Source organism: Cricetulus griseus, chromosome 2 (genome assembly GCF_003668045.3).
Source record: "Cricetulus griseus strain 17A/GY chromosome 2, alternate assembly CriGri-PICRH-1.0, whole genome shotgun sequence".
Classification (NCBI taxonomy): Eukaryota; Metazoa; Chordata; class Mammalia; order Rodentia; family Cricetidae; genus Cricetulus; species Cricetulus griseus.
Window position 1 is genome coordinate 448,311,614 of NC_048595.1, and position 20,557 is coordinate 448,332,170.

The following is a 20,557-nucleotide window of genomic DNA, read 5'->3' on the forward strand; positions in this document are numbered from 1 at the left end:
CATTGTGATTGGACAGATTTGGCTGCCTTGAGTGCCGGAGTCCTTGGTGCCATATCCTTCACATTTTCCCACAGTTCAATAGTATGTAAATGTCTTCTCTTTCTGAGCACCTCATCTGAAGCCAACCCTAGAACCTTTTAATTTGTGCTGCTTCTTCCTCTGCAGTTTCTTTCTGACCTTCCATTGTGTCTTCCACTGTATTCTTGGAGTCACTCAAAGAATCATGTCTGGGATTTAGTGCATACTGTAGGCCTATCAGTGTCTTAAGTGTTCAGTCATTGTTATCACGGTGACAGTTCACATTTTACAAATGGTAACCAAGTGCTTCCCTCATTGTCTCATCAGCAAGTGGCAAAGCTTCAGATCCTTCGCATCTAAAAGCAGAGTTGACCACCTAACTGCTGGGTGGTAGCCTTCAATGGCTTTAGAAGTATGCTCAGTGGTTATATTTTTTAAGTGTGCCACCTAAATTTACATTGTTTTGAGTCTACTTACTAATGAAAAGCCATTTGTAATTTTTTATTGCAAATTTACACATGAAAGTAAAAAAAATTGAATATGTTTTCAATGAATTTTAATGAATCCCCTGCTTTCATGTATACAATTACAGACTCTCATCTGGGAAATTGGGGGTCTGCTCCTCTTTTTATGAGCTCTTGATTCAAATTGTGGTGTCTCATTCTGTCAAGCATCCAAATATGGGTTCTTTTTATGCAGTTAAGTATGAAATTTAATCAACATTTCAAAAATAGATGAATGGTTCTACTGCTGTTCAGTTGTCCTTTCTAGCTGTCACACAATGTGAATAACAGAAAGATGCTGGGAAGCCCAGAGCAGACCCTGGCGGTCAGCACGCCGTCACCCCGCTCCACTGCATGGACTTGGTGTTTGTTGAACGTCTCATGGTGTTTTACCAAGTGCTTTTAAAAGCAAACTATCACCACTCATCGTGGCATATTCTTCATCTTAATGATATTGCTACATTTTCTGCATGGATTTCTTACCACATTTTGCCAGTCAAGTAAATTACAGCATTATTTTCTCCCATTGATACGGTTTCAGCTGGCAAAAGCTAACATTGGACAGAGTCCAGGTTTCCATTTTAATATTATATTCATTCCAAGCAAACGGTGGAGGCTGAAATAATTCAGTGGGAAGGAAGGGTCAGTAGAGGCCAGCTTGGAGAAGACAACTCAGGACTAAGAAACAAGAGCCATCAAGAGAACATTCTTTGCAGCTTATGTGGTAGTTCTGGCTGTAAAAAAAAAAAAAAAAAAAGGCTTTTTCCTGGCACCTGACACATTCACCTAGGTGCCCAGAACCATATGGAAGTACATTTACCACCAAGCCCCATGTGTGTGTCAAGGTAAATAGGTAAATAGCATCAGTACATGGATGCTTTTGAAGATGCAGAAAAAACTGATGGCTTCACTCACTAGCTGTTTATTTCTTAGCTGCAAGAATGTTTGGAATCTCTCTCTCTCTCTCCCTAGCATTGTCTGTTGGTCACAGCAACCTTTTACATTCATAGTTGTGAAGACATCTTCAGAGTCACACTGCTTCCAGACAGTTTCTGCCTTATTATCCATGAGGACAATTAGAAACAGATTACTCTATAGTGGTTTTTGTTGTTGTTTAATTGATTTGGATTATTAAAAGAAAAACCTTAGATTCTGTTGTCTGAATATCCTTCCTGTACATATGGGTTGGTATAAATTAGGAAAAAACAAAACAAAACAAAGTTTTCCTCAATGAAAACCAGGTATTTCACAGAGTTAATACCTTTTGTAGAATTTATGCCTTGCTGATATGGACTAGAAGTAAAGGCTGTTTGAGACTGCAGTCTTCTTGCTGCACTAGTGGCATAGTGACACGTCTTCCCTTGATCTCAGCCGAGCAGCCATGTGGCAAATCTCACATTCATTTCCCCTGAAATATTTCCACTCCATTTTCTCACCACAACAAATTCTATGTCCCGCCAGGAAAAGGCTTGCTGTAAATTATAACTAAATAATTTTATATCATAATTCTTAGGAAGTGATCCCTACCGTGTATCAGACAGAACTTGGAGTTTACCATCTCAGTACCCAGAGTTCCTTTGATGCTATTGCAACAGCTGTCTTCACGAGTTGCATCCTGACACACTCCTTCCCCCTCTCTCGTCTCCCTAAGCTGCTCTAAATCAATGTACCAACCAAAATAATCCTAAAGCGCTTAACATTCTGAAAAGTTGTCTTCCTTCTCTGGTTTGATGTCATTTTCCTCCTGACTGTCCCCAACTTCAGAATGGCTACTTTCAAGATGCTTCTTCCAGCAGAAATAGGCAATGCCTGTCGCCAGCAGGGAATAGTGAAACTTGGAGCCTCCCGTCTGCCCTGATGTGAGGGTGGCACGGCAACTAGCCTCCTTAAAACTCTAAATCTAACTTGTCTCAGGGACCGCTGCTTCTGGGTCTGTTTCTCAGAAGGCATCACCATAGTCAAAGGCTTCTTTCTGGGCCTGTCCTGCATTTGTTTCAGGGGTGATTTGGTTGTATCAGAAATGACTCATCACAAAACCCTTAACTAAACCACAAGTCTTTGCCTTCATTTTCAAGAGTTTAGAGCTGTATTCCCTATTTCCTTGATCGTTTCCCCACATGGAGTTAGAAAGGATTTTGGAAAAATTTTTTTTATTCAGATGTTTAACTGCTACTGATAGGAAAGAAAACAACAAAAACTAGGGAAAGGCAAAATATATTAATTTGTGACAGTGCCAAGGATATGACAGCCCAGACTACTTCAACAAAATCCCTACTAGGATTGTATTATCATACTAATCTCATAGAGAAGGCAGTCTCCATACTGATAGTCCAACAGAATATTCCCAGTGTGAGTTTTGTAGCATATATTGGCATATATTATTTCTTCATCCTTGCAGATGTCATATTTGAGGGGCTAGAATACTGGATCAACCAAAGAAAAGCCAAGACCTCAGTAATAATAAATGCAATAGCATACACTGAACACCATCAAAGGGTCGATTTTAGCTGCCAGTGCATCTGTTCTGTGTATCACTAATAGTTCCATGCTTAGACTTTTCCCAGTGTTAAGAAAGTCCCTGTGTGGCTGGAGAAATGGATCAGCCATTAAAGGCTAAGCTTCAAGCAAAACTATATTTTAAACTCTGAGACCCTTGCAGATGCTGTGGAGTTCCTCACATGCTATACTCAAATCTGAGTGTACCTTCATCATGATAATTTAGGATGGGTTCTCTCCTGTTTTTCCATGACTTTGTTTGCATTTTATAAACTAAATGTTCCCCACGTTCTCAACTATCTTCATGATGAAAGCAGTTTGGTTTCTTGGACCTTTAATTTCTTTCTTCCAAAAATTAAGTGGCCAGCTTGCCTCTTGGGTTAGATCCAAGTAGTGATACAATTAGTCTTTTTTTTTTTTTTGGTGTTTTTTACATATGTATTAGTAGTGTCCATGGCTATCTGTGTGTTTGAGTGTGTGTGCCTGTGTGTGTTTGCATGAGTGTGTGTGTGTGTGTATGTGTCTGTGTGTGTGTGTGTGTGTGTTTCGTTAGTGTCTGTGTGTTTCTGTGTGTATGTTTTTCATGACTGTGTTTGTGTATCTGTTTTCATTTGTATGTATGTCTCTCTCCGCATCCCATCCTCCCTCCCTCCCTCCCTCCCTCCCTCCCTGCCCCCCCTCTCTCTCTCTCTCTTTGTGTGCGTGTGTGTGTGTGTGTGTGTGTGTGTGTGTGTGTGTGTGTGTGTGGTTGATGGACACCAGAACTTTCCTAGGCAAGTCCTCTGTCACTGAGTTTACCCTTCAAATCATCAAATCATTATTTTATTTTTCCTTTTAATCAAAGAAAAAATAATCAGGTTGCTCTCTGTTTATTTTTAGCCCCCTAAAAATCTTCAAATATACGTACAAAAGAGGTCAAAAGTTTTTCCAGAAACATATATTTTCTGTTTTTTGAATATTTAAGACTTTGTCGAAGCTATGTGTCACTTCAGTCAGTTTACCATTGTTTAAATTTACAGATATTTTAATCCTAATTATTCAGATAATAAGATGTCCTTCTTATCTTTGTATTAGATATCTGACAAACACTCAGTTAAGAGCACTGGTTTCTCTTCCAAAGGACCCAGGTTCAATTCCTAGCACCCATATGACAGCTCACAACTGTCTGTAACTACAGTTCCAGGGGATCCAACAACGTCCCACAGATATACACACAGGAAAAACACCAATGCACATGAAATAAAAATAAATGGAGTTTTTTAAATGTGTGACTACATGCATGGTGAATCCTGTACGCTGTGTGCACTGAGAACTTGAGGTTGTCTTAAAATCCCCCAAGAAGCTCACAAACCATGACTTCATTGATGCCCATCTCAACAGAATGGAATGTCACTTAGACTTGTTGATTCAGAAATAGATTTTCTTGCAAATTTGAGTTAAATTCAGTACAGGACTTGCCTCTGTAGTTTTCTGGAGCCTGCAAGGATCTACCTGACGAAGGTTTTGCCTCAGCATCTGCTATTTCTTTTATACTTTGAGATTTGATTACCCAAACAACACAGCTCAAACTGACTGAACCATTCCGAATCTCTGTGTATCTGAGAGGCATTTGAGCTCTACAGAAGGACTGCTCCCATAGTCCCCTTCCTGCCACATTGCAATCACCGGAATCGCACAAGCAGCCTTCTTGCTCTTCCATGCTGCTCTTTGGGATTCATCTTGCTCCTTTCACTGCTGTCCCCTCCCTTTACTTCTGTGCAGTAACTGTGAATCGTGGAAATGCTCCAGTCTAATGAAGGGAACTCCTACAGGAGAACGCCGTGTTTATAGACACAGGTGACATGACTTCCTCATGGTAACTGCTTCGTAGCTTTGAGATATGCATCAAGACGTTTGAACTGCCCTCTTTGTCTGAAACAGAGTGGGGTTTTGTTTTAATTTTTAAAAAATGCCTCATATTACTTAATCACAGCATGGATTTTGTCACATCACTTGTGCCCAGTGATCATATGGACAGAACACGATCTAAGGACCAAGTCTCTTGATATCTGATTCTATGTGCTCTTCACTGCTTCTTGGGGTCCTAGGTCCAGGCCTGTCAGAATACCAAACAGCACCACTGGTTTCTTTGTCTTCCTCAGGAATTTTCTTACCACAGGAATTTTCCAAGCTATGTATGCAGTCAGGATGTTTTTGATGTAATATTTTAAACATACCCACTTAGGGGGGCTATATAAGCTGTTCCCCTAACAATAAAGGCACATTTTTTACTTATTTATCCAATTGAAAACCTATGGTTCCTTTCCCAGTCCCTTAATTTGTATAATTACATCAACACATCACGTCTTTCTCCACTTTATTACTTATTTTGCATTCCCTTAATTTTGATTGATGGTATAAAAGTTCACTTTCTACTTATTCTAGCCATTGTATGTGTGTGAATATGGAAAAGCATTTCTTCTCAGCCTTATCTAAACTGTTTGATTAGCTGCTAATGTGCAAAATCATTAATGGGGAATTCAAACTGTTAAAATAAAGAACTGATGAATTCCAGCCCATGGGCTACTGCTCAGTCTTTGCAACTGAGTGCCTTTTTAGAGAAGCATACAAAATCCATGAGTGCTCCAGGCACTGTGTGAAATGTGCAGGGTATTATTAGACCCCGTGAAAAGTTAAATGTGGTTGAAATAATGACTTCTCTGCAGCACAGAAAAGGAGGTAGCTGCTTTAGAACACTAAATAATCAGTTTGCTATAGCAACGATATAATCCACCATCCATTTGTGAGCTCTTCTGGGGTTACCTTTCTTCAAATTACAAGTTTATAGAATATTCTGTTTGTGTGTGTGTGTGTGTGTGTGTGTGTGTGTGTGTGTGTGTGTGTGTGTGTGTGTGTGTGTGTTGTGTGTGTGTTGTGTGTGTGTGCTTGTGTGTGTATGTCTATGCACACATGTGTGTGTGTGCATGTGTACAGTTTTCTCATTTCAGAAACAGAGTCTGTGCCTTTATGATTTGCCCTGTGTAGCACCCGAGACCAGCTGTTAGTTTATGGAACTCCAGCCATCCCAAGTGAAAGGCTTATGAAACAAAGACAACCAATCATTGAGTGACTGACTGTCCCCTGGTGCTGCCAGTTTAAGCATACAGACATCTGCTAAAGGGTGTTAAATGGGAGGGTCAGGCCTATTGAATTGTGGTTAATGCTTTAAGCTGCATTTCCCTGAGAATTTTACACTTTTCTCATATGTTATCCACAGTACTAAAGGGGCATTGATATAATTAAATGACGTTAACATGAGTAGCTTGTTTAGAGTTTGGATTTTGTTGTTCCCTTTGTGTTTCCTTTCCCTTTGTTTGTGGATGGACGCTAGCTATGTAAAGAGATTCCCTCATTAGTAAATTCAAGAACATGCCTGCTCACTGGCTGAGAGATCCCTAGTGGATACAGCATAAACGTAGTAATAGTCAGTAAAATAAATGCGGTTCTGTGGAAAAGTAACTAGTGCAGCATGTAAGATGCCATTCTCAAACAAATGACATAGCTTATCTGGAGATAGAAAATCAAGCAAAACCTCCAATACTCAGGTTCTATGTTATCATAAGGTATTGATTGGGAAAAAAAAATTGGAACAGCTGAGGAAGCTGATGGCTTCCATTGTTCCAAATTATGGCTATAGAGATTTGATTGATTTTCTTTATATTGTTAACTTTTGTTAGTATTTCAGTCTGCTATTTCATAGTTCTCTACCATACCATGAAAAGGAAAGTGATCAAATAAAATGGATTGATCCCTGACTTAATTTTACTACTTGTTACCATTATTAGGAACCTGAAGGTTCTAGGCTGTGAGTGCAGACACCGTCGCACAAATTGTGTCCATTACAGAAGGATATTCATTACTTGGCAGATGGCTGTCTACGTTGTGAGCAGTGTAGGACAGAGTATTTCATGAAGTGTGTTCTCCACTGACCTCCTCATTAGCTACGGTGTTCTCTTTTGCCCGTACTGGCATAGGACGAGCCCCAAGTCCGAATTATTTATACCTGCTCATTAAAACAGCTTTTTTTTTTTTTCTCAAAAGTGAAGCCCAGTGTTCTGGGTCTGTGAAAGCAAGGGAAGATGATTATATTTTAAAATTTGGGAATGGAATATAAAGCTGAACATCAAAACTAAGGACAGATTCTTACTTCTTTCAATGAAACGATGAAGATTTTGTTTGTTTGTTTATTTTCAAAAGAAAATACATGATCAGACATTGTTGGTAAATGTCTAGGTGAATAACAAGACAGGAAGGAGGCAGTCAACTTACAGACTTACTACAACCCCTTGTAAGAGACACCAGCTGCAAGGCAATATACCATGTTTCCATGCAGAGGGGAGATACAGAGTTAGGTGTGCTGAGGCCTGATACACTGCTGCTTTGTGAAGAGACACAATAAGACATCAGAACAGCACAGTTGTGAGCTATTCATGATGAGTCAGAACACCCACTACATGCAAAATGGACAGCACTTAGTAAGAATTGTGCACCTAGGAATTTACATTATCTGCTAGGTGCAATCAGTCAGAAAAGTCATGGACCTGTCTATTCCACACACTGGCCAATACAACTTTAAGTATCAACGAAACTTCTAAGTTTTATAAATAGAATAGGGACTTCAAAATATGGGCAATGAACCTATAAATATTAATACCCTTGTGATGTTCAATGTAGTTTTACGAAAATGTCATTTTGAGGAAAGATGAATAAAGTGTACACAGAAGCTCTGTGGCATTTCTTGTAACTGTGTATGAATCTAAATTCATCTCAATTAAAATTTCCCTTGGAATCGGAGCAAAAAACCATAGTTTGTGTTTTTTGTATATACAACATACCTAGTTGTGTATTGGCAGATGAGTGAATAGGGATAAAGTATAGGGATAAAGGGAACAATGGGATTTTATTGCTATTTATATATGCTAGATACTGCTGTGTGGTTTTAACTACACATGATAGCTTATGCCAACAGTTTTACTTAAGTTTTAGGCTGAGAAGGCTAAATCAATATTTTGTGTTCAATTGAATACATCATTAATAAGGACTGCTTCAGGGACTTACTGTTATCTTTCAAGAAAAGTATGCCCCAAAGACCTTACTAGTCAAGAAGCTCAGATAATTATGTGATTGATATTTTTAATGGCAAGAGAGTATGATTTAAAACTTTATGTGCTCCTACTGGGACCTTTCTGTTGATTCTACACAAAAAAAAAGCCAACTAATAAATGGATGTATGATAGATTTGAGGAGTCTATCACCTTCTCAAGTTGTAAATATATCTTGACAGATATTTGGTGTTATTCCAGTTCTTTTGATTATCCAGTTTAACTAAAAGAAAACACACATATATAGTTTATATAGAAACACATCTGTGTGTGGTGATTCAATGCTTTAGTTTTGAACATGTAAAATGGTTTCTTGGTATTTGGTTCATTTACACCTTGGCTACATAACCTTAGGTAGCAGCTCATCTTTGTACCATTCACAGTAAACACAAAATAGTCTCATTTGAGTTTTTGATTTCTGGTTTCAGTTACTTGCAGTTAACCAGCTCTAAAAATACTAAGTGGAAAATTCTAGACGTGAATAATTATAAATTTTAAACTTATAACTTGTGTTATTTTGAGGAGTATAACAAACTCTCCTTCAACTTTCCCAAGACCTTAGTCATCTCTTTGACTATCATCTACACACTGGACCCACACATCACCCACCCATCAGTCACTTAGCACCATCTCCTGACCAAGCTGACAGCATCACCATGCTTTGCTTGGGTCATCATTATTTGACTTAAAAATGGCCCCAAATTCCAGGAGCTGTGATGCTTGAAATTTTATTTCAAAATCCCATTATATTTCTTATGTTATTAGTTGGGGTTTTTTAGTCTCTTGGTGTTTGAAGTTCCTAGGAAAAAGTGTGGTAGACTCAGGGTTTGGTACTGTTTGCGGTTGCAGGTACCACTGGGATCCAGGAGTGTAGCGCCTAAGGATGGAGAGGGGCTAATGTCAGATTTTGAAACAGGAATTGAAATAAGTATAGCATCTTTTATAACTGGCATTCTAAGGGAAGATACTACTGTTTAGATATAAATATAAAATTTAAATATATGTATATAATATTTTATAACCCAGAAGATACTGAGTTAAAAAAGCAGAAATTACTAAATTCATCTGAAACCCATTATTCTGTAATTATCCATTTTGCACTTGAAAAGCTTCTAGAAATAGAAATTTCATGTCTCTATGAGTATAGTTTTGTTTTATTGTATTGAAATCTTTTCTCTGTGTGTCCTTTTGTGTTCCCATGCTATACATCTGACTAGTACAATAATTCCTTCTCCTCACGCCCATCCCACTGTAATCATTACAGAGAAAATTAAAAGAAGTTATCCTCATATAATTTTAAAGAAAGTATCATTCATTTATAAACTGTGAAAAATCTTTTTTAAGAAATTTTAATTGCCTTAACAGCCCTGGATCAGGGTTTCTCAAACCCTGATGTGTAAATGAGCCCTTGCTTTGGACCTGGTGGGTCTGAGAATGCACAGTGGCCCCAGGACACTCAACATCCATATTGGCTTGGAATACAGTTCAGGAAACTTTGATGTCAAGTACATCCCAGCCCTTCTGAGTTTGTAGTAAGGTTCTCATGCAAGTGGTCTGCATTTTGCAAGTGCCCCGACTTATGGCTCATTAATTTTCCATTCTAATGTGTTTTGTTTAGCTCTTTTGACAGCAAGTTTGTTTACCAGCAAAGAGGCCTTGGACCAATTGAAGAAGATACCATTCTAGTCATAGATCCAAACAATGCTGCAATACTCCACTCCAGTGGGAAGAACCTGTGAGTAAAATGGCCCACCTGTGCTGGGATAGAAAGGGCATCCTTGGGTAGGGAGTGTGCCACAAGGCTACCCTTAAGCAGGCAATGAACCGGGCCATTCTTTTGTTCACTTTCTGAACAAGTGTTTCTGAAGCTTAACTGAATGTAAAAGTCATCTGTGGAGCTCAGAAGTTCCATACATACAGAAAATTGGCCATTGGTGTGTCTTCCCTCAAAATTACTAAGGATCATTTTATACAACAAAAAGTCTTTGATGTCCTAGATGGTTAGCTTGATTTATTTTTTCCCCTTTTTTATTTTTTGATTTCATTTTACATTCCAAACACAGTTCTCTCTCCCACCTCTCCTCCCACCCACCCTCACTTCCCCCAAGCCCACCCCCAGTCCGTTTCTCCTCATGGGTAAGGGCTATCATGAGGAGTTAACATAGTCTGGCTCATTAGGTTGGGGCAGGGCCTGGTCCCTCCCCCATGCGTTAAGACTGAGCATGGCATCCCACCATAGGGAATGGGCTCCAACAAGCCGGCTCATGTATAGGGATTATATCATGGTCCTACTGTCACTTAGCATGGCATCTGTAAGCTTGATTTAAACACCATGGGTTGCATGCATGTGTCTTACCGTACTTAAAAGCAGTATTAATTTGTCAGTTTATATATTTTTTTAATTTATTTTTCATTTTGCATACCAACCCTAGTTCCCCCTCCCTCCCCTCCTCCCACTTCCTTCACCTTCCCCCTTTCTATCCCCCCATACACTCCTCAGAGGGTGTAAGGCCTTCCTTGGGAGTCAACAAAGTCTGGCATACCAAGTTGAGGCAGGTCCAAGCCCCTCCCCCTTGTATCAAGGCTGAGCAAAGCATCCCACCGTAGGGAATGGGCTCCAAAAAGCCAGTTCATGCACCTGGGATAGGTCCTGGTACCACTGCCAGCCCTTCCCCCAGACAGTGGCTTGATCAGTTTATAATTTTTAAAAAATTCCATTCTGGCTTGTTCTGGTATATGGCTAATGCTATTGCAACTTTCAAGGTGACTATTACACAGTCATAAGTGAGACAGCCATTGATAGGTATGATGAAGTCAGCTCTTGGTCATTTAACTGATAGTTTATAAAAAAAAAAATTCCATAGCATAAAAATTATATACTCAGTTTCCCAGTTAATCAATGGTAAGAATAAAAGACTTCTTTTCTCTTCCCATCAAAAAGTGAAGACTCACCAGATACCATTTTTAGCTTTCCCTGAGCTTGCACATGTAATTTGGATCTGAAAGCCCGTCATTATTTGGTCTGATTCCTAGACGGCAATTGGCAGGCAAGAACACTTGGCTGATATTCATGGTCATTGGAAGAAAGGGACACCTGCTTACAAAGTTACTCTGACCCATTATAACCTGGCAGCTTCCAGGACTGTGCCCTGCACCATCTGCTTAAGCCCAGGGAAGGCCAGCTTCTCTGAAAGGCAGACAGCCTCTAGCTTGAATGCAGTTATTAATAGAGGTTGCTGAAATGAAGCTTAGTTCTGTAAATAGTATTTTCAGATAAGTCAGGGGCCAAATTATAATAGCGTCTCTACTGTGTGTTTGAGCCCATGTCTTCAGAGCTGTAGCCATTCATCAAAGGCATTCTCATCCCAGAACAGAATTACCGGGGGAGGTAGAGCAACTGCTGGTAAGTCAACTTGGCCAGCTCTGGGGTGTCTATACTGCAAGCAAATCATAACCCCGCTTGCAGGGGCCAAAGCAGGCATCTAGGTCAGGCAATTAGTTAAGATCAATGTGCTGTGCACTTGGCTCATGAAAAAACAAAAAATTGTTGACAATACCCTAGTAAGGCTAGACGCTGACAAAGAAGGCTTGGAATCTCAGATGGCTTTTGAACAGGATCATCCTAGTCTATTTCCATGTGTTAACTAACTCTGTGCAGGGTTTTCAATCCTGTGGGCCTCTATCTGAATCCGTTACACTTACTAAACAGACTGACCTTTTCTATGACTGTTCATAGTGCCTGGAGTATCACAGCCCTTCTGGAAATTACTCTCTTTATGTGTCCTTATCTTCCATAGTCATTCTTAGCGCTTTCAAGTCACACCCATAAAATTTTGTGTTGACATGGTATGATAGAGCTGGAGAGATAGCTCAGTTGGTAATGACCTTGCCATAAGGATCCAGAATCCACACCCAAGCAGGACAGAGTCACATCACTAACCTTAGTGCTGGGACCAGAGGGGACAGGGGGACAGAGACAGGAGGACCCCAGGGACTATCTGGCCAACCAGGCTAGCCAGTTGGTTCCACATTCAATGAGAGGTCCTTTCTTAAAAAGTAAATGGAGATTAAAACTCACTTTTCATTTGATGTTACCTGTGCTGCTTGATAAAGCATGCTTTATTGTAAATAATTTTATGTAAACTTAATTTATAGATCTTAATATGATTAACTTGTGCTTAAGCTTTGTCACAAGGAGGTCTCTGCCTGTTCTAACCTTGTTATCTTCATTTAACAAGTCATCTTGGTCTTTTCTATCATGATACAAAAATACCATTGTTATTTTATAGAAGTGTATTGCTCCATGGTTTAATTACAACTGAGTTCCTCTGATGTTCTTGGAGAGCTATAAGTAAGACTATGATCCTTATTTTTCAGGTTTTATTTGCCACATGGCTTAAGCATAGATAAAGATGGAAACTATTGGGTCACAGATGTGGCTCTTCATCAGGTGAGCTTCCTACTGGACAGTATCCAAATAGAAGCTGAGATGGGTTAGTTTTCAAAATTCTCTGGATTTTACTGAAGCATTTTCTATGGCTCAGAAATTGGTAACAACAACAACAACAAAAGGGACAGTCATATCTTAGTAAGTTCTGTGTGCTGCAATAGAGTACCAAAGTGTAAGGATAAATCTTTCCACCAAGCAGCCCGAGCCCCGCCACCACGTGGGCATCTGACATAACACACAGTCTTATATTAATTACAATGCTGCTGGCCAATGACTAGGATTTCTTATCTGCTATCTCTGTCTTAAGTATCAACCATAATTATTAATCTATATGTTTTATAAAGACTTATCTGATCGAGGATACCAGCAGCAGCCCCCTCTCCTGTGGGGCTCACATGGCAGCTCCCAGAGAAGAGAAGAGGAAGAGTGGGATTTCCTGCTTGTCCCTGCTTATATTCTGAGTCTCCTTGCTATGTCACTTCCTGCCTGGATCACAAGACTTCTCTTACTACATTTTCCTGAATCCTCCTCAACTCTTAGTCCCACCTATCTTGCTTCCCTATTGGCCAACAGTACTTTATTTATCAACCAATAAGACAAACATATACACAGAAGGACCTCCCCCATCATCTCCTCTTTTCTGTCTAAATAAAAAGAAGGGTTTTAACATTAGCATATTAAAAAATATAACAAGAAGTTATCAAGTAAGAACTATAGTTACAATACTTAGTTCATTAACATTTAGCAAGATTTAAAGAAAATATTCTATCATCTATCTTATCCTTTTATTTTGGCTTATGTTTTATGAGTTTTTCCCTAAGCCACCTTGCTTTTCTCTAAAGTCAAGCAAAGTCTCTATTATGTATGTAAAGAAAATCAAACTCTTGTCCTTTTCAAAAGATGCTATATTTCAATCATGAAATTGTCTTAAGGCCTCATACCCATGTAAGGTAAGCTTGTTAAATATGATGATGGTGGTACAGAGTTAGGAAACATGGGAAAGAGAAATCCAGAGCTCCAGAGACTTACCCCTGAGTCATTAACATGTCCTCTCAAGGAGTTTCAAGCATCCTTCGGTGAGTCCCTATGCCCCATGTGCTGTCTGATCATTGTAGTGTCCACTAAGGAAGACCAAAAGGAAGCGGAGAGGAATGAAATGTTTAAACACAGTCCCTATTTGCTATTTATTAAGTATGTGGCTTTGGGAAAATAACTTAATTTCCATATGTCTAATTTTGATATGAGTAATTAGACCAGATGATTTCTAGGACCCCATCTAATTTTAAAAGCACATTCTTCGGAATAAATCTCTGTCTTCCATTTATACTCCTATTGCTCTATTAATGATCTTTATCATGTGTGTCAACAATAATAAGGAAAAGTAGATTAAGCTTTTTTCTTTTTTTTAAGGTGTTCAAACTAGACCCACATAGCAAAGAAGGCCCTCTCTTAATTCTGGGAAGGAGCATGCAACCAGGCAGTGACCAAAACCATTTCTGCCAGCCCACCGATGTGGCTGTGGACCCCAGCACTGGCGATGTCTTTGTGTCAGATGGATACTGCAACAGTCGCATTGTGCAGTTTTCACCAAGCGGAAAGTTCATCACCCATTGGGGAGAAGGTACCCACCACCACTCTTGGTCTCTAATCAGAATTCTGAGTCAGTAGAACCAAAATCCAGACATGGGCTTGGTTTTCCTCATATAAAATCTGTAATAGATGGTTTATTTACATGAATCTGAAAACTTGCACAGCTGTGATGTCAGACTTTGAAAGACTCTATAAACCATGTGTCTGCGTTTTTTCTTTGTTCTGTAGAGTCTTCAGGGAGTGCTCCTAAGCCAGGCCAGTTCAGTGTTCCTCACAGTTTGGCCCTTGTGCCTCATTTGGACCAGTTGTGTGTGGCAGACAGGGAAAATGGCCGGATCCAATGTTTCAGAACTGACACCAAAGAATTTGTGAGAGAGATTAAACATGCGTCATTTGGGAGAAATGTATTCGCAATTTCATATATATCAGGTATTTTGTTATTGTGTGCTTTGTTTAATTGTACTCTGCCTTTAACAGTTATTTTTACTCAATGTGCTTTTCAAATAGCCTTGTTTTTATTAGTAAGTTCAAGATACTTTGTATATCAGATCTGAAACATCTTTAAACTATTACTGCATTGTAAATCACTTCAACTCAAATGTCACCATTCCTTTTGCAAAAATAATGAATACTCCAAAAGAAGTTAACAGCTGTTTGTGTTGGGTTTAAAATTTTCCCAAACACTGGGTTTAAAATGTTGCCAAACACTAATTTATTTTTACTTATCTGATCTAGCAATTAAATGATTAATATTGCCTTCACACCATCAAGAAATGGTATATGTCTGATGGAATTGCATTCAAACTATTTCTGTTCCATGTTTCCTGGAAAAGTGATGGCTGTCTTAGGGTTTTATTGCTGTGAAGAGACACTGTGACCATGGCAACTTTTATAAAGAAGAACATTTAATTGGTGTTGGCTTGCAGTCCATTAATGTCATGGCAGGAATCATCGTGGCATGCAGGCAGACATGGTGCTGGAGAGGTAGCTGAGAGTTCCATACCTGTATCCATAGACAGCAGGAAGAGCACAGTGTCAGTGGGCCTGGCTTGAGCATTGAAATCTTAAAGCCCAAAGCCAGTGAAATACTTCCTCCAATAAAGCCACAACTCCCAACAAGGCCACACCTCCTAATAGCACCACTCTCTATGAGCCTATGGCAGCCATTTTCATTCATACCACCACACTGGCCAAATTATTTAAAACAGATTAAAATGTAAAGTAATAGAGGTTTGTGTCTAAATGCCAGGAGAAACAACCAATAAAATCTTGATTTCTTTAACATTTTTATATAAATTTTAGTGGTTTAAGAAGTTTTTCCAGGACAGTGATGGTGCAAGCCTTTAATGCCTGAACTCAAGAGGCAGAGGCAGGTGGATTTTTGTAGTTCGAGGCCAGTCTGGTCTACAGAATGAGTTCCAGGACAGCAAGAACAAAGAAACCCTGTCTTGAAAAGCAAAAAAATAAAAAATAAATAAAAATGTTTAATGATTTCAAACTTATAAAATAAGACGTGCATAATTCACATTATGAAATAAGTTATCATAAGACTTTTTTGAATGTATATTAAGCAACTTAATATTTTAAGTAAAAGTTTTTACAAATCTTGAAATATATTACAAAATATATCTAACTTTTTGCTAACATACATTTGACTGTACTCCCCACTTTAATACCTACACATCTTAAGTCACTAAGACATGAAATAAAAGGGCTCAAGTGACTACATGGGGGACAAGCATGTATTCCCTGAGAAATGTACAAAAAAAAGACCTCTGTGATGTCAACAAAAACACCATTCTGTAGTTGGCTTTGCTTCACATTCAAAGAAGTAATTTGCCAAGGTCACTCAGTTAGTAAGGAAGGTGACTAAGTGGATATATTAATTTTAAAATCTGGAAAAAGGTAAGAACTAAAGTCAAAAACAGAACGTAAGCAAGAGCCAGTGTCTTCACAGTATTCTGTAGCAATAATTGCCTCTCGGGCTTTAGTGTATCATAAGTTCTAAAACTCTCTATGATCCTTTTAAGAAAGATGAAAAGATGATGAACATGGGTCTGGCATCATATGCACTTGTGTGGCTTTCCAGTGCTGGGGCTCAAACACAGAACACACGCATGCCAGGCAAGCACTTGACCATTGAGCTATCCTCTCAGCCTCTTCTTAGGAGTACTCATTAATAGGTCTTTAAAATGTGACACTCAAGCTCTGAATGGTTTTCATAAGTCATCACCCTTTCTACTATTTCACTTTCATACAAAGAAATGTAGTTTGATTACAAAGTATGTTCACAAGAAGGCGCTTTCATTTTCTTCTCCTGTGACAGCTTATCTTTCACAGTCTGAAATGCAGATCTCATGTTAACAAGCTGGAGTTCCCCAAAATCAGATTATTTCTTCTGGGTACTGCAACTCCCCTTATCTCTTCTTTACATTCTCCTCTTATCCTTGCTATAGTGAGGAAACTATACAAGATAGTTTCCCAACATGATCAGATGTTCCAAAATGATTGGCTGTAATAATTTGACTTTTCCCTCATTCCTACTGAGGATGGCTATCTAACTGTATATGCTAGTATGCATGTTTATTAGTAATTATGCATACTGATTTCTTATGACGTCCTAAGTGCAATAGGACCTCCAGTTTCTGATTTTCTTACAACAATAAGGCTAGTCATCTAACCTGTTCGGCCCACATCTGGTAAATCACAGGATAATATTTACTACATAATTTTCATTGTTGATGGCAAATACAGAGACCATCTTGATTCTAACTAGAGTGCATATTTGTGTAATGTTTGTTGCTTCTATGTCAGAGCCAATCTTAATCCATATTTTGAAGAAACACTATACCTCTTGTCACAGGTTTGCTCTTTGCAGTAAATGGGAAGCCTTACTTTGGAGACCATGAACCTGTGCAAGGCTTTGTGATGAACTTTTCCAGTGGGGAAATTATAGATGTCTTCAAGCCAGTACGCAAGGTACTTACATACACTGCCTGGATTTGAATTTTTATAAGAAAATTAAAATATGAATATTGACATTCAGTTTTATTTTTAAATATAGACGATGTGACAACTTTCTTAGCTGAGTTGACAGTCATATTTTGTTACGATGTTTACTTAAAATAAATGTCTGTGTGGTTTCCTAGACCATCAGTATTGTCAGATGAACATTAGTCAATACAGTTCTAACTTTATGGGAGAATCTGCATATGATGGCAATAAATTGATTGTAATTAACAAGTCAGTATAGATATGTTGATTATTAGGTGATAGATTTTTTTCCTAATTTCATTCAAGTGGTGAAGAAACTGCTTTGTAATGTACTATTATAGTTCTCTTTAGCAGCAGCAAGAGGCTTTATTTTTTGTAGGTGGTGTTAGTATTCAGACATCTCTACTGGCCTGTCCTTAGGGTACTGACAGGCTACTCCCTCAGCTGCAGCCACTAAGAGCACCACCTGTGCACATTCACTATGTTCCCTTTTAAAAGGGCCCTGCCCAAGAAAATGGGGGAATGAAGGGACCAGCTCCCCCTTTCGGCAGCCATAACAGCCGGACACGTGCTTGTCTGACCTTGCCTTGGTCACTAGGAGGTCAAATGCCTGCCACGTGGCAAGGAAACAATCAGAAGTTAGCTGGTGGTGGTATGCTTTACGGCTCTGGGTGAGCTTTACACAGACAAGTGCACAGCAATGACACGCAGAGCATAGCATCCACCCTGGGAGGGCCTATGGGCCATAACAACCAGTTGACCAGTCAACACAGGGCAAACCCTCCAAGCCTGGAGGCACACCAATCCTAGGCCTATGCGTACCCCTAGACACTCCCCTTACGCTGCCCTATAAGATCTCTATGCAGCCGCCTCGAAGTGTCTTTTGTAGCCATCCGCCATGGTGGGTAGATGAAAGTCCCGAACTAACATGGGGTTAGCTCATTAAACAACAATAAAGTCTCATGCAGTTTGCATCAAGAAAAAAAAAAAGGCCCTGCCCATCTCCAATCCTGCCGTCTGTCTGTCTGTTCCTCTGCCCAGGCGCCCAACCTAAACTCACTCCCCATCATGTCCTCACCTGTGACCATGCCCAAATGGGCGTGGTCAGCGCTACAGGTACGGGCGGGGTGGATATCTCACTACAAATATATATATATATATATATATATATATATATATATATATATGAAAATGTCAGAGGAGAAGCTTAATAATCAATTTTTTAAAGATAGAAGACATATGAAAGCAAATGTAAACATAAGACATGAAACATCAAAATAAACATCTCTAAAAATAATAATCAACCTATGAATTTCAGCTTTTAAAGGAATTGCAGGTCAGTGTTCTCTCAGTGCCTAGCGTGATTCCTGGCAGTGGGGACACAATGAATGACAGCCTTTGGCTAGGCTGGCTCACTCTCCTTCGAGTTTCGTACCTTGTCTCATTATTCTGCCATTTTTCGATGTGTGCAAGTGAAGCCTCACGATGATGACAGGCATCTTTCCGTTTGGCAGCACTTTGACATGCCTCACGATGTGGTTGCCTCTGACGATGGGAATGTGTACATTGGAGACGCACACACGAACACGGTGTGGAAGTTCACCCTGACTGAAAGTACGTGGTTAAGCTTTCTAATTTGCTTGTTTTTACAGCATTTTTAAGCCACAATCTTTTCATCTGGTTTATTGTCATGGGAAACAAAAGCATTTGCTTTTGTCCTCTTTATTTTCAGTGCCAGGAATAGGAAATCGGGATGTAAGGGAGTTTGGGTTTGGGGCTCAAGGTTAGCACAGGTCTAGCATCTTTGGTTTTCTATCCCCTGTACTGCAAAGGACAGGGGAAATGAAGAAGGATGGGTGGAGGTGGGGAGGAAGGAAGAGGGTCCTTATTCAACATCTATTTCAGGAATTAAAATAATTTCTGAAATAGGGATAGAGAGATTTTGTTTTTTTTTTCCCCCTGGACAGGAAAAGTTTTCAGAGACACTCCACAGGAAATGTTTGGTGTGTGAAGTAATGTCTGTTACATTAAAACCCCTGTTAATTCCAGCTTGGTTACAGAAGAAAGAGACAGCTTTGGCAAAGGAGAGGTTGACTTGTTGCCAAGAGACATCATCCCATGTGGCTCTCAGCTCTTTCTAGTGCTGAACATGGAGGGACACCAGCATCCTTGTCTGGCATGTTATCATCCCAAGCAGAGTCACTGTCTGCTTTCTGTTTGGGCCTCAGCCTTCCCGCAAATACTGATCGCTGTATTTTTATTTAACTCAGAACATAAAAGAACAGATTTGCTCCGTTAAAGTCTAGCCAGTTAGTGGATGATTTGTTAGGTTTTGGAGTTGGGAGCAGGGAAGGAAATTCAAGGGGATGGTGAGATAGAATACATCATGTTAGGCTTATTGAGGGGACTCGGGGGGACATTGAGATGGATTACTGGAAATCGAGACATTTGTTAGAAAAGTAATTAGTGCCATGAATAGACAGGCAGCAACATGCCATGGAGTCTGGAGAGAGTTCAGGCCCCAGCACAAGAGACAGACAGAATGGTGGGGTCACTGAAGATATGGAGCATTGTGGCAGAAGTGGGGTCTGCTCTTAAAGGTGCCTAAAGATGACTGCGGTTTCACAACAAGGGCCCCTTAGCCAGAGCCTTAGAATCCCAGGCAAGAGGCTAAGAAAAGGGTAGAGAGAAGGATGTGGCCAACATCCCTTTTAATGTTAATTCACTTAGCAGATGAGAACTGGCCCCAGGAATTCTGATAGCCAGGGACCCACAGTGTCTCTGTAGGTGACTTAGTCTCTGACCGAAGAGATTGCTGCAGATACTGTGGAGTAAGCCGAGGCTGGCTACTAGCATTATATTCTTCATTAATGTTAGGATTCGCTCATTTCCAATCAGACATCATTAAATTATACTGGTCTAATCCCAGACTGTGAATCCAAATTTTCCTTAACTAAAGTTCACTGAATGTTTACTTGGCCAAAAACTTCAATATCCAGAGATGCTTTTTAAATATGTTGGAGTCTAAGCAACAGGAGAGAGTGGTAGTAAGTAAAGGAATTAAGGAAGATAAATTTGAGGTTTCAAAAGCTGCAGCAGATAGTAATACACAAAGAATTAATAGAGACATGAAAACCTGATGAATGAAATTACATCAATTGTAACAACATAAACTCAAGTTATAACAAAGAAAGAAATCAAATTATTGGAAGAAAAGTAAAACCAAGAGTCTATAACCTTTAACCAGATAGAATGTAGGTTTTACATCTCAATTCAGCAAGTGCTGTATTCTGTTAACTTGTGAGTTTTGAGTTGATCTTCCAGTAACCTTTACTGCTCTGAAATAAGGACCCAGGTGGAGTACA

At 39.4% G+C, this 20,557-nt stretch overlaps 1 protein-coding gene across 14 annotated transcripts in view; it reads left to right on the forward strand.

Moving 5' to 3' along the window:
• The window catches only part of Pam (peptidylglycine alpha-amidating monooxygenase), a 265,814-nt gene that overhangs the window by 232,317 nt on the left and 12,940 nt on the right, over positions 1 to 20,557 (forward strand). For 11 of the 14 annotated variants that reach the window (XM_027397706.2, XM_035441157.1, XM_035441158.1 and 8 more), the window contains 6 exons: positions 9,777 to 9,893; positions 12,536 to 12,608; positions 14,019 to 14,229; positions 14,427 to 14,627; positions 17,062 to 17,177; positions 18,707 to 18,806. In XM_027397706.2, coding sequence (XP_027253507.1) covers positions 9,777 to 9,893; positions 12,536 to 12,608; positions 14,019 to 14,229; positions 14,427 to 14,627; positions 17,062 to 17,177; positions 18,707 to 18,806 — 818 coding nt within the window. The remainder of the gene's footprint in view (positions 1 to 9,776; positions 9,894 to 12,535; positions 12,609 to 14,018; positions 14,230 to 14,426; positions 14,628 to 17,061; positions 17,178 to 18,706; positions 18,807 to 20,557) is intronic. The other 3 variants (XR_003481650.2, XM_035441160.1, XM_027397705.2) reach the window with 1 other exon arrangement.